We start from the raw sequence: 19,608 nt of genomic DNA on the forward strand, positions 1-19,608 counted from the left end.
CGAAGTTGTTTGCGTTTGTTTATCTGAGCTGTGGCAAGGAATCTCGGCTGAGAACTGTATTGGTAAGTGATCAGATAGCTGAAAATCAAGCACAACCTTGACAGGCGGAATCCTGAGATTTGCGGACGCAACGACGTGATCGAGATCTGATGTAGACATTGAGGTGTGTACATATGTAAAATTTAAATCTTTGCACTTGAGATCAAACTGGTCTCCAAAAATACTAAGCAACAACGTAGAACGTAAAGACCTAAATGAGAGCGATTCATTCAAATCGCAATTGAAGTCACCAACTAATATGCATTGAAGGCTTAAGGATCTAATACGGTTAATACACTACTACTACTACTACTACTAACAACTCACCGCAGCAACCCAGCTACGCACGCTCCTCCTCCACCCCAATCTATTCAAAGCCTCCCTTTTTACACCCGCCCACGAAGTTCCCATTTCCTTTTAATCTTTCTTTATGACGTCCTCCCACTCCAGACGGGGACGGCCTGCTTTCTGTTTAGCCCTAGATAGTTGGCCAAAAAGAACGACATTCAGCAATATGTCATCCTTCCTCCGCACAACGTGCCCTAACCACCTCAACCATTTTTTCATTACAGCCCTAGAAAGCGGTATTGAACCATACTTTCTTTATAGCCTCTTAATTGAAACATTGTTAGTCAGCCGGGCACCCAGAACCATCCATAAGCAATTTCTCTGGAAAACATCTAGCAAATCTTCATCCGCTTTTCGGAGCGCCCATGCTTCAGAGCCATATTTGACCACTGTCATCACTGTAGCTTCTAATATTCTAATCTTGGTTTGCAGACATATCTTCCTATTCTTCCAGACTTTTTTTAACTGTGAAAAAACACCCTGAGCCTTGGCTATTCTATTTTTTACATCTTCACTGCTCCCACCATCTTTACTAATCATACTACCAAGGTAAGTGAAGCTGCCCACCTGATCAATCTTTTCATTACCCAACGTCACCATTTCATCTTCACTTATTCCTAGCCCTAGTGACTTAGTCTTCCTAACATTAATTTTCAAACCAAATCTAGCACCCTGAAGTCGCAAAACCTCTAAAACTTCATTCATTTTGCTCACACTTTCATCTAGGATGCTTAAATCATCAGCATAATCCAAGTCCAGGAGACTTTTTCCTCCCCATTTGATTCCGTGGTCTCCCATTGCCTTTCCTGTCCTCCCAAAGTCCATCAAAATAATCCATATAAAGGGGGATAGAACACAGCCCTGCTTAATTCCTGATTCAATACAAAACGAGCTGCTTACCTCATTTCCTACCTTAACTGCAGCAGTGTTTTTCTCGCACGTAGCACTAATCACTTTAATGTATTTGTCTGGTATACTATACAAGGATAAAATCTTTATTAAAATTCTTCTATCAACTAAATAGAACGCTTGCTCATAATCTATAAAACTGAGGACCAAAGGTGTTTGACAACTCAGGCAGTTCTCAATTATTAACCTAAGAGTGAAAATTTGGTCGACACATCCTCCACCTTTTCTAAAACCGTACTGCTCTTGTCTTAAAACTTTGTTTACGGCATCCCTCAGTCTAAAAAGTATCATATCACTAAGTAATTTGCTACCTACAGAGACCAGAATAATGCCTCGATAATTACCACACTCACTTATATCACCTTTCTTATAAAGTGGCTTAATTAAGGTTTTCCTAAAATCGTTAGGTACTTCCCCTTTTTCAAAAATCGTATTCGTAATCTTCAGTAACTTATTTTCTAACCTCAGAGTCACCATATTTAAGAAACTCATTTACCACCCTATCAGCACCTGAAGCATTATTATTTTTTAATCCTTTTAGTACTGTCGCTCATTCTTCCTCACAAAACAAATCTTCCTTCACATCCAAGGTATCACAAACTTTTTCATTTTCCTCTATATCTTTTCCTGCAACTCTATCTCGGTAAACAAGTTCTCAAAATGTTCGGCCCATCTCTCTTTAGTTTTTTCCTTATCGCTAATTGCGACCCCATTCCTATCTTTAATTGGGCCAAGTCCGGTTTGACTACTCTCTCTAAATTTATTAACGTGCCAGTACAATGTTTTACTATTATGTCGTCTAGTTGCATCTTCCAGATCCCCGGCAATTTTATCTATGACCTCCACTTTACACCTCCTTAGTTCATATTTTAATGCTTTCTCCACTTTCTTTACATTTCTTTTGTTTTCATACGATCTATCACTCAGATAATTCTTGTACAGGTCCTTTCTCCTTTCTATTAAACATAAAGCCTTTTCACTAATATTCTTAGCTGCAGTTCTAGCTTTCTTTCCTAATACACCTTCAGCAACTTCACAAATTATTTTTCTAAAATTATTCCAACCATCTTCCACATTATCAAATTTTAAACTCTGAAGTTTAGTATTCAACTGTTCCTTGAAATTTTCTCTCAAATTCTCATCCTGGAGTCTACTAACATCATAACTTCCCGGGAGGTAATTACCCTTCCGATATTTCAGCTTTAAATTAACCCTTGACACTACTAGATGGTGATCTTCACTTTTAACATAAATGACAGCACTCCTATATACCCTAGTATCTTGTATAGATCCTGCCAGTCTTCAGTTTACAATAACATAATCAATAAGGTTTGCTGTCTTACCATCACGTGAATACCATGTTAATTTATGAGCCATTTTATGACCAAACACCGTATTGGTTATAACTAGATTGTTATACCTACAAAATTGCAAAAGTCTGTATCCGTTACTGTTTTCTTTTCCTACACCAAACTTACCTAGGCTAGGTACCATCTATCCCTATTTCTACCAACCTGTGCGTTAAAATCTTCCAGTAATAACATCATATTCCTACCTGGGACCTTGTCTATTTGCTCCTGTAACTGTAAGTAAAATTCATCTGAGTCACTAGTATTTCCGTCAGTCAGTTCTACAGGGGCATATACTACTATAACTGATACCGTGAACTTTCTAGTCCTAAAATGAGCAATTAGTATTCTATTATTAATACCTTCCCAGCCTAAACAAAACTTAGCAGCTTCATCATTCATCATGAGCCCTACTCCCTGTCTATGTACCCCATCCTTCCTCCCTCAGTAAACAAATTCTATATCACCTAATTTCAAGCTTCATACTCCTGGGATAAGAGTTTCTGAAGTTCCTAATAAGTACAGTTCGAATCGTCTTAATTCGTCAGTCAAAATGTCGATACGATAGTCATTTTTTAATGTCGTAACATTCCAAGTTCCAATCTTCATGTTCTTTAAATCATTGTGGCCGATTTTATCACTAGAATAAGTAAAAGCACACTCCGAACGCTCATCATGGTAATTTGTTGGCAAATATACATTAATAAAAACACAGCCCTCAACACGAATTGCTAGAAAATTATCATTGACTTCAAATACACTAGATCTTAGAGTCAGACGAACGAAAGTGGCAATACCACCGGAGGGTCACCCTTTTCCACTTAGCTGCTTCGCTGAAACTGAATAAACCGATACTGAACTATTAAAACTAAGAATACTTTTACTGCGGCTTGTGACGAAATGTTCTTGTAAACAGACAACTTCATTTTGCTTAAATACAACATCTAAGATCGGAATTTTATTCGCGAACGAGCCATTAATGTTCTACGATAAACATTTAACTGCAGAAGCTTCAGATGTCATTTCTTTTGTGGATTACTGTTTGAGATACATTTTACACTGTAACACGTGTGACTGCCGATTTTGTATTCAACGCAGAATGTCGGCTGTCTGCATGGTTCATCTCGCGTAGAACGATGTTCACTTGAGGCACATCTAGAGCATAAAGGTTCAGCCTTACACTGGGAAGCGATGTGATCGATTTTGTGACAGTTATAGCATCGTCTTGGCAAGAACTTAAATGGATCAGCAGGTAGACGCTCGTAGCCGATAATCACCGAAACACTCAGAAATTGTTGGAGCTCACTGATAGTGTCAAAATACACTTTTAAAGAACGGAATTTTCCGCATTGTTCAGTCTTCGTACTGTCCGGGGTTAGATTTTTTAGTCCTTCATAGTTTATATCCTCAGGAACATTTCGAAGCACAGCTATGTGCAGGGGTTCTCGAACAGCAATTTTGAGATCGGGCTTGGAAGATTTCGCTTTCTCAACGATTTTCGCTGCTGCAGCTTTCGACCTGACCCCAAGATTCCATTTGTTTGCAGATTTGCAAAGTTCGCTAATTTCATTTGTATTTTCATAGAAGCTGTCTGTGAAAGCTTTCCGGTCATTTTGGTCATTGAGTTCATTGGGGGGACTTTTCTAGACAACAGAATAGGAAGGATCTTTGGGCTTGGACATTTCAGGTTCACTACGACTGCTTGTGAAAATACTGACAGCTGGAGCGGACTGGGTAGCTAAATGACTATCAAGCTTCCGAGAGAGTTCATTTACTTTGGCAGTAACTGTTGCATTCACCACATCTCCAATGACCGGAACCGAGCAGGGGTTAAAGATGACAAATTTTGGCATGCTGACATTATTTTTCGCAGCTGCTACTAGAAGTTTGCACATTTCAATGAATTTGTTTTCATCTTTAAAATAGATCACAAGACGATTCGTAATATTCAACTCAGTATGAAGGATTCGCTTTGCCTTTATAACATCTTCATGTGTACAGAAAGCAACGCACGCTTTTACGATACAGTCCAATTTTATTCCATCTGTAAGTGCGCTCGTAACAAAATTCAGTTACGGATTCAAAATAATTTTTTTACTTTCAGCCATTGTAGGTCCAAGCGTAATCAAATCTCAATGTAGAGTCGCAAAACAAAGACTTAACCGTAAAGGGGGATTTTTTAAGTCCTCCCAATTTCCAATAAACGCCTTCTAAAGATCCAAATGAAGTAATCCAATACCAATCCAATATTACAAATAATTCAATCACACAGCCTAACAGTCAATATAACCAAAAATCGGTTTTTTTTAACCTCTCAAATCCTCTCAGAAAATAAGAGGTGTTAACTGCATGAATGCTTGACCTTGACTGATGTCTATGTCTATGACTAGCCACGAATTTTTTTTTAGAAAAAGGTGAAGTGAAAGATTTTTCTAGATTTTTGATATTGCCAGGTAGATGTCACTCAACTGTAATTAGGAATTTTCTTTAAGGAAAATGTGATCTTGCGTACTTTATTTTTGGGTGATACTACGGGTTTTGCTATTTAAGGAAGGATAGTGGGTCGTAACCACACCTATTAAGGCTCAAATTTTCAATAGAATTTTTTTTTTTCGATAAATATAGAAGTTAAAGATGTTTCTAAATTTCTTGATATTGTTATCGGATATTGGCTGAAACGGCTGCAATATGTACAAGTTTATCTAAAAGTTGTGTACAATGTAGTTTGTAATATCAGTAGTTCTAAGGAGAAATTAAATAAAAAAAACAAGTTTTTTTAACTGAAAGTAAGGAACGACGTTAAAACTTAAAACGAACATAAATTATTCCGTATATGAAGGGGGCTGTCCCCTCCTCAACGCCTCGCTCTTTACGCTAGAGTTTTTTTATTGTTTAAAAAAATAGAGTTGTGAGAAAGTCAAACTTTAGCGTAAAGAGCGAGGCGTTGAGGAGGGGACAGCCCCTTCATATACGGAATAATTTCTGTTCGTTTTAAGTTTTAACGTCGTTCCTTACTTTCAGTTAAAAAACTTGTTTTTTTTATTTAATTTTTGAACGTTTTTGAATTAATGCAGGTTTTGATTTTGGCTCACCGTACATGAATAATTAAAACAAAATTTGCATATTATATTTGGTTAAATGGCTTTCTCGAAACTTGTTTAATTTTATTTACGAACGTTTTTATTAGTAATAAATATACGTAACTTAGAATTAACTTACGTAACGAACTTCTATATTCATAAATTTTTAACACGTATATTAGGGGGTTCGCCCCCTAGTCAATACCCTGCTCTTTAAACTATAGTTCGAATTTTTTTTCCAGTTCTTTAAAAATGACCTCTTAATCACAATCAGTTGATCAGTTGAAAAACTTGTTGTTTTTTTTTATTTAATTCCTGATCTTTTTCTTTAATAATGCTGGGAAATCTGGCGCCCCCTTCATAGCAATGTCCCTTCCCCCCTGGAAACTTCCTGCATGGACAGTTCCTTCCATCTAGCCCCCGACCCTCTCCTTCCCCCACCGACCCGAAAAAATCTCCTCTGAAAAAGTCTGTATACTTCCCAATAACCAAAACTATATGTTAACATTGAGTAAATTTCATAACTTTCAGCCCTCCCCCTGGGGACTTTGGGGGATCAAGTCATCCTAAAAGACATTTTTATCATATTTTCGACCATGCTGAACAAAATGGCTATCTCAAAATTTTGAGCGGGTGACTTTGGGAAAAAAATGAGCGTGGGAGGGGGCCTAGTTGCCCTCCATTTTTTTTGTTAAATTAAAATGGGAAATTTAAATTTTATTTTCCGTTCAAATGCGCCATCCCACAATTTTCTTGGACCAATGGGTCGATACGATAACCCCTTAAAAAAAAAAAAAAAAAAACAAAAAAACAAATAAACACGCATCCGTGATCTTTCTTCGGGCAAAAAATGGAAAAATCCACATTTTTGTAGATAGGAGCTTGAAACCTCTACAGTAGGGTTCTCTGATACGCTGAATATGATGGTGTGATTTTCATTAAGGTTCTATAACTTTTAGGGGTCTTTCCCCCTTTTTTTGAAAATCAGCCAAATTTTCTCAGGCGCGTAACTTTTGATGGGTAGCTCTAAACTTGATGAAAGTTATATATTTGAAATCAGCATTGAAATCTGATTCTTTTGATATATCTATTGGTATCAAAAACCCGTTTTCTAGAGTTTCGGTTACCATTGAGCCGGGTCGCTCCTTACTTACAGTTCGTTACCACGAACTGTTTGACTTGAATAGGGGTGGGCGTTTGGTGGATTTTTATAATATTATAATATGATAAAGTTGTTTAGATAAAAGGAGAAAGGACATTTATCTGATAATAATATCATAATAATAATATTATATATTATTTTAAATATTATATTTTAAATAATATTAAATTATATTTTATTATATTTAATTAATGTATATTTTAAATATTATTACAAATATTAATAAATATTAAATATAATATTAAATAATATAATAATAGTTAATAATATCATAATATGATAAATTTATTTAGATATATTATTTGTGATGCTGGTTGGGAGGTATGACCTGGATAGGTTGTCTTGTTTTCATTATACTTTTACCACGTGTATTTTTGCCACCTCTTCCGACATGTTTCTTACTTTTCGTGATTGCGGCTAAACCGGTGTTTTTATTTTGTTTGTTATATTACATATTATATTATATTTTGTTTACATAAATATCCCTCGAAATGGACCTTTAATAGGCAATCGTCATTCGAGCTCTAATTATTTTTTCACTTCCTTTGAGGAGAAGCTTTGAAAAAGAGCTCTACCAGGTTGGATTGTCACATATTTTCATATATGGTCAAATGATATCAAAATTTTAGCATGCATTTTTATATTGTCAATATCTTATATTAAATAACCCATTTACTACGAATGTATTGTAGTTGGGTGATTAGTTTTGAACAAAAATTTGTGTGTGGGTTCTGGGAAATATTCTGTCCCAAGTTTGCTCCTAATAAGGGGCTCCCACCCAGCAAGTCCAGTGCTTTGAAGCTGGTCTGAGAAAAAAAAACTGTTTGACTGGTAGATGGCAGTCCTAAAAAATTCCTTTCTTGTGAAAAGCAATGATTAGGCTTAAGATGATATATTTTTTATTGGATGTGTCTTTAGACTAGAATGAGACAGTAGAAAATATTGGTGAGTCTTGAGATATAACCAGTGTTGAACGGGATTTGACTTATGTCGAGTGATATAGCATGTTGGTCTCATGGCTTAACGCTTTAAGGAGGCTTTATAAATATCCTTAGAGCGATTGGGAAGCCAATTGGCCTTATTCCTCAATAGAAAAATTATATTAGAAATGATATAAAATTACTAGGGAAATAAGAATTATGTTTAGTGAGGTAGATAGTTTTATTAGCGTCTACTTGAAGTTCACGTCTCTTAAATATATTTTTACACTTTTTACGTCGCTATAACGTACTATAGACATTTAAAAATAAGTAATAATTATTGAGCACAGCAATTTTTACATTGTAGTCTTCGTGTATTTCTGTGTTCGTCTTATTTTCCAATCAATCTGTTTTATTAACAATTTTTTTGTCCTTTTTTTTTTGAAGTCACGAGCATCCAAAGATTATCTTAAACTGTTGCTCTAGTCGTTAGTATCTTGTAATTAGTAATCTTAAAGTACTCAAAATTTTAGCACTGTGCTTTAATATAAGTAGTTAATGTTGGGCCTTTCTCACTACAACTCAATTGAACTTACAGCAGGATCATGTGTTTTCCGCTTCTCCTGCCATCTGAAATTCAGGTATCTCGCGGGATTTTTTTTTTTTTTATCCGTAAGTTCCCCAGACTCACGGTGGCAGGACATGCAGAGTCATACCAATGACCCCCCCCCCCTCCAAATCCAAAGGATTGGCAATAACGTGACTTGAATATTCGTTCTGAAAGACATAAGATTGCAGGTCTGGCTGGGGTGCCATCTATTTGGCTAAGGTGGCTCCGATCCAACTTTCAGACAGCTTGTGATTATATTTTCTGCTCCGAATTTCTATCAGCTGAAAGAGCATTAGTTATTCTGTTTGAATATGGAGGAAATGAAAAGCTTTCCATCTTATACTTAAAGCTGTTTTGGAGTTTATGTAAGATTTTTAATAAATTTAGAAACCTGAAGAAATGTCGCTAATTTTCTATTTCAAATACACTAAAACCTAAAGGGATATCCTTAGCAGATATAGGTGAAGGAGAAGCATGCACAGTTGTTTTGGCCTCAGGTGCCTTGAGGCTACAATGCGTTGTTAATAGTAGTAGTTATTAACATGCAGTTTCGCGTTTGTTTTGAGTTTGCAACACATTGTTTTCTTAAACAGATGAATCTTTGCTTGTTGCAAAGGTTTAGCGTGATCAGGTAAAGGTAAACGGCATTGGACTCTACAGTCCCTATTGGCGGTGCTGATCTCTTTTCCTTGGCCCTTCAGCCAGGAAGTACAATGGGAGGCTGGGGGCCAACCAGCAGTGCTTTCGCACACCCTTCCTGTTTAGCTTCCCCAGATTTCTCCAGGTACCCATTTAGAGCTGGGCCGACTCTGACTGAGCTGACAGTCACACCACTGACCCTCGTCCCACACCAAATAATTGGGTACACTAGGATTCGAACCCTTGCCCTCTCGGATAAAGAACCTTAAATTCAGAAATGATCGTTGGGATTATAATGATGCAGCAGCATATATTATACTCCATGCAGTATGCGGAATCATTGGAATTGATTATTTGTCCACGTATTCTTATTTTCCCGGGGCGTAATATCTGTCGCAGTAACAATATAGCAGCGGCAACAACAATATATTATGGCTAAATCTTAATTCTAGTGCTTTATTTGGCGTACTTGCGATCTTTCAGAAGTCTGTTAACTAGAAAAATAATTAAATTTTAACACCTAATGTATATCCAGGTAACTGTGTTTAAGGTTTTATAGCTATAAATTTCACTTGGACAGCGCTACATATTGCCTTTTAAATCGGCGCAGTCAATCTCTTTTGTTAAACATAAGCTAAAAAAGGTTTTTTCTTAATTTTCGAAAGGTTTCCACAATTGCCTCAATTTTCAGTTTGTTTTTTTTTCACAATAGAGAAGTTTTCACTTTAAATTGGGGAAATTATTTGGCACCATTGGTAATTTGTTACCAAAAATCTCCCGCTTTTTGTTTTTTAGCCTATGAGTTTTTGGTATTGAAGCATGATCATGGATCATGTTTATTAAATGGAACACAAATCACAATCCTGCTTTGTATACTTTATGAGTTTTCTTTTTAATTCAAGCTTTTCATGGGAATGAAATCAACTATACAGTTTCCATTTGCTATAGAAAGCCAAATTTAATAAAATATATTTTATGTATGACATATACATTAGAATATATGTTCTTTGGCAATCCCAGGTATGCAACACTTCCATAAAGACAAAATTATCTATTAAAAGGGAGTAGCGCATGAGAATTTTAGTAAATTTTGTGAAAGGGGTTAAATCTCATTGATAGTTACGGTATTCTATTCAAATTTTCGATAACCCTATTCAAATGGTTCTAGTCCTAGGTCTAAGATCTAATGATCCCAGCCCTAGTGCCCTTATTCGGTTCGGTGTTTTCATTTGCATTTGCCACAAAAAAAGTGCCGGATTTTAGTCAGTATGTGCCATAAATTAAAATTATACCCACCATCAGTGGCGTCGTTTGGAGGGGGGGGGGGTTCAGTTCCCCCTCCTCAATAATTTAGAAACAAATATTATACAGCCATCCCCCTTGGCTTCCTGAATTTAGACCCCCCGCCCCCCCCCATCCAAAAAGAAAAAGCTGGAGCGACGCCCCTGCCCCCCATGACATAATGTGGGTTTCTACCATTTTTGCCACATTACTACAATCTTGGACCAAATAGGGCCAAATTCCCAGCGGAAAAAAGTTATGAAAAAACGATTACCAGGTATCATTCTGGTTTAACATATGTTTAATAAAATAAGAATTGAATTTGTTCTCTTGGGCGCAGCGAATATATCAACCGTTTGAGATATGCCTTAATTTGGTTAAAATAAAACTGAAATGGGTGTCTAAAGTGTGGTTCGTTGAGGTATAATTTTCTAGTCTAAGCCAAAAAGCTATTTATTGAATGCACTTGATAAATTTGCGAAGATTAAGTTAGCGAAGAATTTCTTATTTGAGAGCTTTGACAATATAAATAGGTTTCTAGAATCAAATTTAATATGTAGCTCAAGTTTAACGGTTTTATTTTAAATTAGGGTTTGGGTGAGGGGATAGCCCTCTCTCACACCTCAAACGGGAGAAAATTATGCTTACTCGAAAGAAAAATAGAGAGCGATGTACATAAAAGTAAAGCGTGATGTTAAAACTCTAAAGTGACCCTGAAAAATCCCAAGAAAGATCCTGGAAAGATCAGGAGAGATCCTTCCTAAATATCAGGAAGGATGCCGTCCCACCCGCTTAACATGAAGTCCGTTATAGTAAGTTAAGTTTAACTTGAGCTTTACTGTAAATACCACAAGTAACAAGTTTTGTAGAAAACATGAAAATATTCTGGAAAGAATATTGTTTTGTTTTGAAAATGAATATGTTTTGTTTTGTTTGAAAATGAATATGTTTTGTTTTGTTTTGTTTGAAAATGAATATGTTTTGTTTTGTTTGAAAATGAATATGTTTTGTTTTGTTTGAAAATGAATATGTTTTGTTTTGTTTTGAAAATGAATATGTTTTGTTTTGTTTGAAAATGAATTATTTTTGTTTTGTTTTGTTTGAAAATAAATATGTTTTGTTTTGAAAATGTATATGTTTTACTTTGTTGTGTTTGAAAATGAATATGTTTTGTTTGAAAATGAATATGTTTTGTATTGAAAATGAATAGATTGTTTCTGACTACTGTGTATTACATCTTAATAATTTGTCAATAAAGTGGAAGTTAGTCATAAGAGGCGGAGAGTCAAGAGGGATTACAGCCCTCTCATTGTCTGGACAATTTATATGTGTTTAAAGTGTTATTGTAACTCCTAACTTTTATTATAACTTCTAAATTATGTCTAGGATCTAGAGATTTTTTCGTTAGAAAAAAAATTGTCGTACCATTGCAGATCTGTTAGATCTCCTCAAGATAATTCTAAGAATCCAGCAGGTAGTTGGAATTGAAAATGCATGTTTTGAGGTGAAAGAGCCAACTTTTAGCACAGAAGTTGAGCCTGTGCGCAACTTTAATATCGATTCATTTAGTCGATGTCGATATAGTTGATATCGATTCTCATTACAGGGACGGCCTCATGAAAATGAAAGGTGTCTATGAGAACAACCGAGCTTTGGGTGACCCAATGTCAATTGAAGGTCAGCTTGTAGAGAATGGACAGAGGCTGGACAAACTTAGAACGGATTTGAGTCGATATCAGGTAAAAATAATCTCCATCAACTTTTGTCTAGATTTTTTTTTTTTTTTTGGCATTTCAAAAAAAATAAGAGAGGAATGTTATCACGTGATTAGGTTTTGTTCTGACTGGAAATCTTCATACAGTGACTGGGACACGGTGAGAGATCTCAGTCAAATCCTGAGAAGCTCAGAGGACTTTTGCATGGTTTTTGTTGTCATTTAGGAGTTTAATAAATACTGAAGGATTTTCTTTTAATTGAATTTATTATTTATTAAAGCTAGAGTAACATAGAAGATGCACAAACTTTCGGAGCAATAGGGCTCTGTTCAGAATCAGCTTGTAGGTAGTTGCATATTTATGAGTAAACATTTTATTAATTATAACAGGGACGTTAGATATAGTAGGGTTAATATTTAACATGTTACACCATGTGTATCTGTTATTTTAAGATGTCTTATCGTCCAAATCACATAGAACATTAGTTCCTGGGAGACACTTTTTTCTTTGCCATCACCATGTTGTAACACACCCAGTGTATCAATTAGATATAGGGGGTGACCTGACCCCCCAAGAGATGGCAGAGACAACCAAGTGTTGTTTAAGAAAACCAAATGGTGTGAAACTGTTCTTCTGATCGAAAGGAAAAGCGGAAAATTCTGTTCAGAAATTAACTTCGGTACTGTGGGCATTATGTGGGCGCTGCTAGATTTTGTACGAGAGACGAAACCCGCCAAACGGGTTATTTGCAAGAGACCGCTATAGAGAAATGGAATGCAAAGCGTGGTTTTCATTGCGTTAACGATATTTAAACTGTTGTTTTTTGGGTTTAGGGGGGAAAGGGTACCTAGGTTAGGTTAGGTTACTTATTTAATATATGGTATGCTTTACCCCCCACCCCCTAATGTGCAAATATATAGCCTAAATTCATTTATAAACTACTATATATTCATCCTATTTTATTTTATTTCATTAGCATTAAACAAACTTAACTTCTTTAGCAGTGCCCATATAATGCAACAGTACCTTAACTTCATTTATTTTCAATTTTTCATTTAATTTCGATTCTTTTCAATTCTTGTCATTTGAAAAGAATCTAAAAGCCCATTGATTTCTACTTAACTGAACTTGAAATTTTACGGATTTTCTGGAGCAGCGCTTCTCAAACTTTGTGCTACTCTACCCTGGGATCACGTGGGCCTATACCATATGAGTATGGGTGTGCCACGGGGCAATATTCAAGAATCGAATCTCAAAAATTGTGAAATTAATAGAAAATGGACGAAGATAGTTATAGGTAAAAATTTTAGCTTTCTCCTCTCTTGAATGTCGAAAAGAGATTCTTATTTAAGAATGACAGAGCCATTCTTAGTTAGAACATAAATAAATTGTCTCTTCATGTAAGGTCATCAATGAGTTAGGAAAAAAAGACATCTCAGAAGCTTCACTTGGAACACAATCAATGGATATGCCTTGCTATTTTTAAAGAACTTAGTTGTAGAAACCGAATCTATTCAGAAGTGCTCTCTAATGATGATGTACAAAAAGTATTATAAAATTCCTTTCTCATTAAAACTGCATGTCTGGCCGCCTTGAAAGACAAAGAAGGCAACGCTTTGCTTTTTTTCACAAGCTATAGATCTGGTTAAGCATCGCTTACACCTCTTTCGGCTCGCTGAAGTAAGGTTGCTGCTGTCAAGGGTAATTATTTTAGCCAGTTCCTCTGAATTACACTGCTGGTCATAACTGAAAAACGTTTATTCAACAGTGAGCTGATGTCAATGGGTTACTTAATTTGGAATGTGTTTTTAGTATATCCCAAGAATTAAACAAAACATCATTCCCTTCCAATCAGGATTGCCATCCCCAGTGATTTATCACTATTTCTAGTGATTTTTTATATTGCCTAAACAAACTAATTACTAAATCAGCACATAAATGACTAGATTTTTGAAGAATCAACCAAAAAATCACTAAAATCTAGTGATTTTTTTCTCGTCGGTCGCAATGCTGCTTCCAAGAAAGAAAGAAAGAAAGAAAGATTTATTTAAAAAAAAACATATCAACAAAAATTATTATTTCCTCCCCTAAAAAGCAAAGCTTGTCCACCGATACCACTAATACCATCACACTAAACAATAAATACAAAATAATATCATATATTATACTTCCTCTGGGAACATCATATCAACAAAACCCCCACAATCAATAAATCAATCAATCAATCAAAACTCATATTCAGCAAAAAGTAGTTTCTTAATGATTTTTCTAAAAATATTGGGGTCACCAATAATCTTAATATCACTATTCAAACTATTCTATTTCTGTGTACCTCTATAAAGAACAGAAAAACATGAACGGGAAGATATACCTCTAGACACACTGAAGTCCGCGCTACCCCGTGTATTATGAGAATGAACAGTAGCCCTATTAGACAATAAATCATTAAACCAACGAGGCTGAACATCCTGCTGCAGTCCAAAAATAAACCACAATACATAAAACTCACGAAGGCCTGCAACTAGCAAAATTTTTAAAGTTGGGTAAATTTCTCGAACAGACATACATGGAGATATACCGGCTAAAATTCTTACGGCATGATTTTGTAGAACTCTTATTGGTTTTAGGGTAGAAGAAAAAGTAGAGAGCCAAATACTCGAACAATAAAGTATATACGGGTGTATTAAAGAAAATTAAAGATGGCGAAGGACAGACTTGGGGAAACAATGTTGGAGTTTCTTCATTATACCGAGATTTCTTGCCAAAATTTTGCTAGTTAAAGTTACATGTTCCTTAAAAGATAGAGTTTCATCTATTACAATCCCAAAGTATTTAAAAGATGCAGTCTGTTTTATAACGCCTTTGGGCATATCCAATTCGTTAATCCATTGGTAAAAGTTTGATGATCGCGAGACAATAATAAAGTTAGACTTAGCCATGTTAATCCTTAATTTATCTAACCTCAGCCATGTTGTAGTTCTATTAACTGATTCCTTCATGAACATCTACAGCAACTCCGCTGTCTTAGCTATGCTAATGACTGTTGTGTCATCAGCAAAAAGTGAAACTGTTTCATTAGTCGGGTTTACCATTATTTTATTTATTTTATAGCAAAAATTATTCAGACAATTTGGTAAATCATTAATAAATATCAAGAATAATATAGGACCGTGAACTGATCCTTGCGGAACACCTACTTCAATACACTTTTTTTCGGAAGAAGAATCATTCAGTTGGACATACTGATAACGATTACTTAAAAAACTTCTTAAAAAATTTAATGATTTACCCCTCAAACCATACACCTCACACTTCTTAAGTAGAAGTTAATGATCCAGAGTGTCGAAAGCTTTCATCAGTCTGAAAATATAGCAACTATTTTAAAACCTTTTTTTAATAACTCATTAATAATAGTTGTCAAATAAATCATCGCCTGTTCCGTTGTCCTTTTTCTACGGAACCCAAATTGTGTCTCTACCAGTAACTTATGATCCTCCAAAAAACTCATCATTCTAATACTAAAACACGGGAAATGATGGTTAAAACAGATATCGGTCTATAGTTTCCTGGGTCATTTTGAATACCACCCTTATGAATTGGGGTTATACGGGCAACTTTAAAACAGTCTGGGAATTTTCCTTGACGAAAACAATCATTAATTAACCCCCATAAAACTTCAGCTATAACAGTAAAAATACATTTAAGTGTTATAGAGTAATATGATCGCTACCAGATGAATTACTACGCAACCCATAAATAATCTTCTTTTAATTTCATCAACTGTTAGAAGTCTAAGGTGAAGAGATACATCAATGGGGTCCCTCAGTAAGGACTTGAATGTTGGATCACCACTATCAGGTACTACTTACATAGCTAAATTCAGATCAATATTTGAAAAATAACTCTGAAAATCGTTACACATGTCCTTATCAGAATTCATGGTCTTTCCGATAACGCTAACTAATTCATCAGGTACATTATTTATTTGTCATCCAATCACTTCTTTTAGTAGTCCCCAAGTTTTCTTAGGGCATCCCTCGACCTCCCTAAACTTTTTCTCAAATATTTTTTTTTTTTCATTTATTAAAATTGAATTGCACCTATTTCGAAACATTTTATATAACTTCTTATTTTCTTGTGTCAGGTTGATTATTTGAGCTCTATACAATTTATCTCTTACATTTATTTGCTTCAAAATCAAAGGACTAATTCAAGGTTTTTTACTTGAGTGCTTTCTATTAAACGGTTTCAATATGACTACTTGACTTATCAAACTCTGCAACTTTTCATAAAATAAAACAAACTTTGAATTAGCGTCCTGAACATCACCTAGAACATCGTACCAATTCACCTTTTCTATATCATTTTTAAGTTTTATCATCGCATTTTTACTGATCATTGGAATCCTTGATTTTTTTCCTTTAACCACCTTCGTGACAGTTCTAAAGCTAGCTAAAACTCCAAAGTGGTCAGATACATCGTTGATAAGGACCCTGGGAAGACTCAAGGGTACATTAGAAAGGATGTTATCCAGATGCTTATCTGATGTTCCCGTAATTCTTGTAGGGATATTTATACAAGATAAACCCATTGGATAAACTTTTATTAATAAATTCAGTGCTAGCAGATGACTGATCTATAAGGTTTATATTGTAATCTCCCATTATAGAAAATGGCATAGAGTTAATCGGAAGTTTCAATAATTATTCTTTAAATACTTCCATAGAGTCTTGGAGCAGACTCTGTGGAGGTCTATATACTACAGCAATGCAAAATTGCAAACTCTCTCTAGTTATATGTAAAACAAAACACTCGCAAACTTTCTCTCTGTATATTGTAAGATCTTCTCTTATTGAAACCTTATAATCAGCCTGAATATAAGCTGCTAGGCCTCCATGTTGGTAATACTCTCGATCCCTTACACATAAATTATAACCAGGGATATGCAGTAATTGCGAGTTATTATCATTTAACCACGTTTCAGTTAAAGCGATGACCTGAAAGACATGGGCTTGAAAGGGCATCATTAGGGAACGTAAGAAGTCTTGCGGAAAATAATTACATTTCTTCTTTCAAGCTGAACAGTTGTACATTCATGAAGGTGCATTTAAAAGACAATGCTGTCGGCAAGGCTGCAGTGAATATATTTGCCCATTTAGTTCAACTTTTCTATGTGAGTCTACGTTCTCAACGTGTGCCTAAATTAATGCTTATGCCTACATTTACGACATAATTTAAGGAGGTTCGATACCTTAGAATACCACCCTGTCTGGCCCATTATAAAGTTTTTAGTTTCTATGGCGAAACTTCTTAGAATTACAATAAAATAGCGACGAAGACCACACTGCCTTTCCATCATAAACAACAAGTAGAACAACAGGGAAATTTTTGCAAGACAGTGGAACGCAACTTTAAATGAATATTTCGACCCTATATCCAAGGGCCGTCCTCAGCAAAACAAACGAAGAGAATAAAAAACAATATAAAAGAAACTCACATTAAAATTCAATCATTAAAACTGAAAGGTTTTTTAAAAAAAATGTTTTAAAACAGCCCTAATATCATTACTTCAAGGAAGTGCAACCAGGACTGGTACTCCAAACGAAGTGGACAGAGAACAATTCATTCAATTGGAATTAAAATACTTATAGGCAAGCTTTTAAAGCTAATCTCGCCTTCTTGGCAGCCAGCCTAGATGGTCTATTCGTAGCAGGTTGAGTGGAGTTATTTACTGGTTTTTTAATATAGTTAGTTAAATCATTTTTAATTAAATTTGTGTATAGGGTATTAAGCGAATATTCCCCCAAATCTCTATTTAAAGAAATATTACTATTTATTTGGATTTTAATTTCAATTGCCTCTCGAACAACCTGTTTTATGCCTAAATCATTGCTAATAAGGCAAGTTTCTTCAAAAAGTATTTTATGACTAGGGTTATCATATATGTGACAGCTTAAAGCAGAAACCAAAGAAAAAATTTGTACTATTAGAATTTAAAGCTTTAGTTATGTCATCTTTGTGTTGTTGTAGGTGTTTTTCTAAATTTTGATGGGTTCTACCAACATAAAATGGCCACAGTCACATGGTATTTGATAAACCCCTCTCTGGCGAGTAACTGGGGTTATATCTTTACCAGAATTTAAGAAATTCATGATTTTAAATTATTTGTAAAGACGACATAAAAATTATTTTGTATGCAAACTTTTTTTAAACTTGTAGTGACTTTTGGAATATATGGAAGGTAAATTATATTTGAGGGCTTGACGAGAACTTCACATTGCAAAAGACCCTTAATTTTACGGGAGTGTCTTGCCAATCTTCGGTTAATTGTATTGTTAATAAAGACAATAGGATAACCGTTTCCAAAAAGTATGTCTCCAATAAAACTTAGTTCATCTGTGATGTAAGATTCAGAGCAAATGTTTAGGGCACGATCGACAAGAGATGTAACAACACCTCTTTTAACTTGTGGGGGGTGATTGGGGATTTAAAATGTAGATATCTGTTATTTTGTGTGGGTTTTCTGTATATTGTAAAATCCAGTTTATCAATGTCACGAATAATTAAAACATCCAGAAACGGTAATTTATTTGCATTTTCAATTTCTAAGGTAAATTGTAAATTTCGGTCATATGTATTAAGGTGATCTAGAAAGCCCCTAAGTTCATTTTCCCCATAATTCCAGAGCGATATTACATCATCCATATAACCCCCCCCCCCCCCCAATAGACTAATGTAATTCGTATATTACAATTTTAATGTAAGTTTCTTTTATATTGTTTTTTATTTTCTTCGTTTGTTTTGCTGAGGACGGCCCTTGGATATAGGGTCGAAATATTCATTTAAAGTTGCGTTCCACTGTCTTGTAAAAATTTCCCTGTTGTTCTACTTGTTGTTTATGAATTACAATAAAAAATGGAAAACTAAAAACCAGCATCTACTTCTTGTAAGTCTTAGAAAAACCGTTTCGTTTGTCTCGTTTTAGACCGGAGATCGAGATATTCGGCTTCGTTGAAACTTGCGTCATTAGAAAGTGTGAATTTTGTTTTTTCGATTAAACGGATTAGAATTTTCGTTTAAAGTTCAGATAGGGGCAGTCCCAAATTTGTTTTAGTATACCTGATAGGATAATACCAAAAATCAGCTCAAAGGAATTGAGAGTTCTCTGTAGGGCTACACGTTTTGATTTATAACCTTGCAGAATATGGGAAATGTAACTTCGTTCAATCAAACTTCTTTCACGTCTTTTCAATATAATTTCATAGTCAAACAACAAAATCTCACTAGCTTTCTATGATAACTAGTCTTCTGGGAGAATTCGCTAATGGACTTTTAGTCTTAGAGACAGTCAGCCGACGATGAGACTCCCAAAATAATTTATAGAGTATTGAATCCTCTTTAAGTGCCAAAGTAATTTGGGCTTTTTGTAAATATAAGTCGAATAATGAAAAGTTTTCCCTATCGGTTCTATTCATCACAGTAGACTCTTGAGCACTAAATTTTCACTGATTAAGGTTAGTAATGCTATGGTTATATTTCATTTTTGTTTATTATTA

At 35.0% G+C, this 19,608-nt stretch overlaps 1 protein-coding gene across 3 annotated transcripts in view; it reads left to right on the forward strand.

Annotated features, from left to right (window-relative positions):
- The window catches only part of Cip4 (formin-binding protein 1-like Cip4), a 175,529-nt gene that overhangs the window by 137,988 nt on the left and 17,933 nt on the right, over nt 1-19,608 (forward strand). For all 3 annotated transcript variants that reach the window (XM_089104402.1, XM_089104403.1, XM_089104404.1), the window contains one exon: nt 11,944-12,076. In XM_089104402.1, the coding sequence (XP_088960528.1) occupies nt 11,944-12,076 (133 nt within the window). The remainder of the gene's footprint in view (nt 1-11,943; nt 12,077-19,608) is intronic.

The sequence above is a fragment of the Artemia sp. Qi Xiang Cuo genome, chromosome 18 (genome assembly GCF_049724085.1).
Source record: "Artemia sp. Qi Xiang Cuo chromosome 18, ASM4972408v1, whole genome shotgun sequence".
Classification (NCBI taxonomy): Eukaryota; Metazoa; Arthropoda; class Branchiopoda; order Anostraca; family Artemiidae; genus Artemia; species Artemia sp. Qi Xiang Cuo.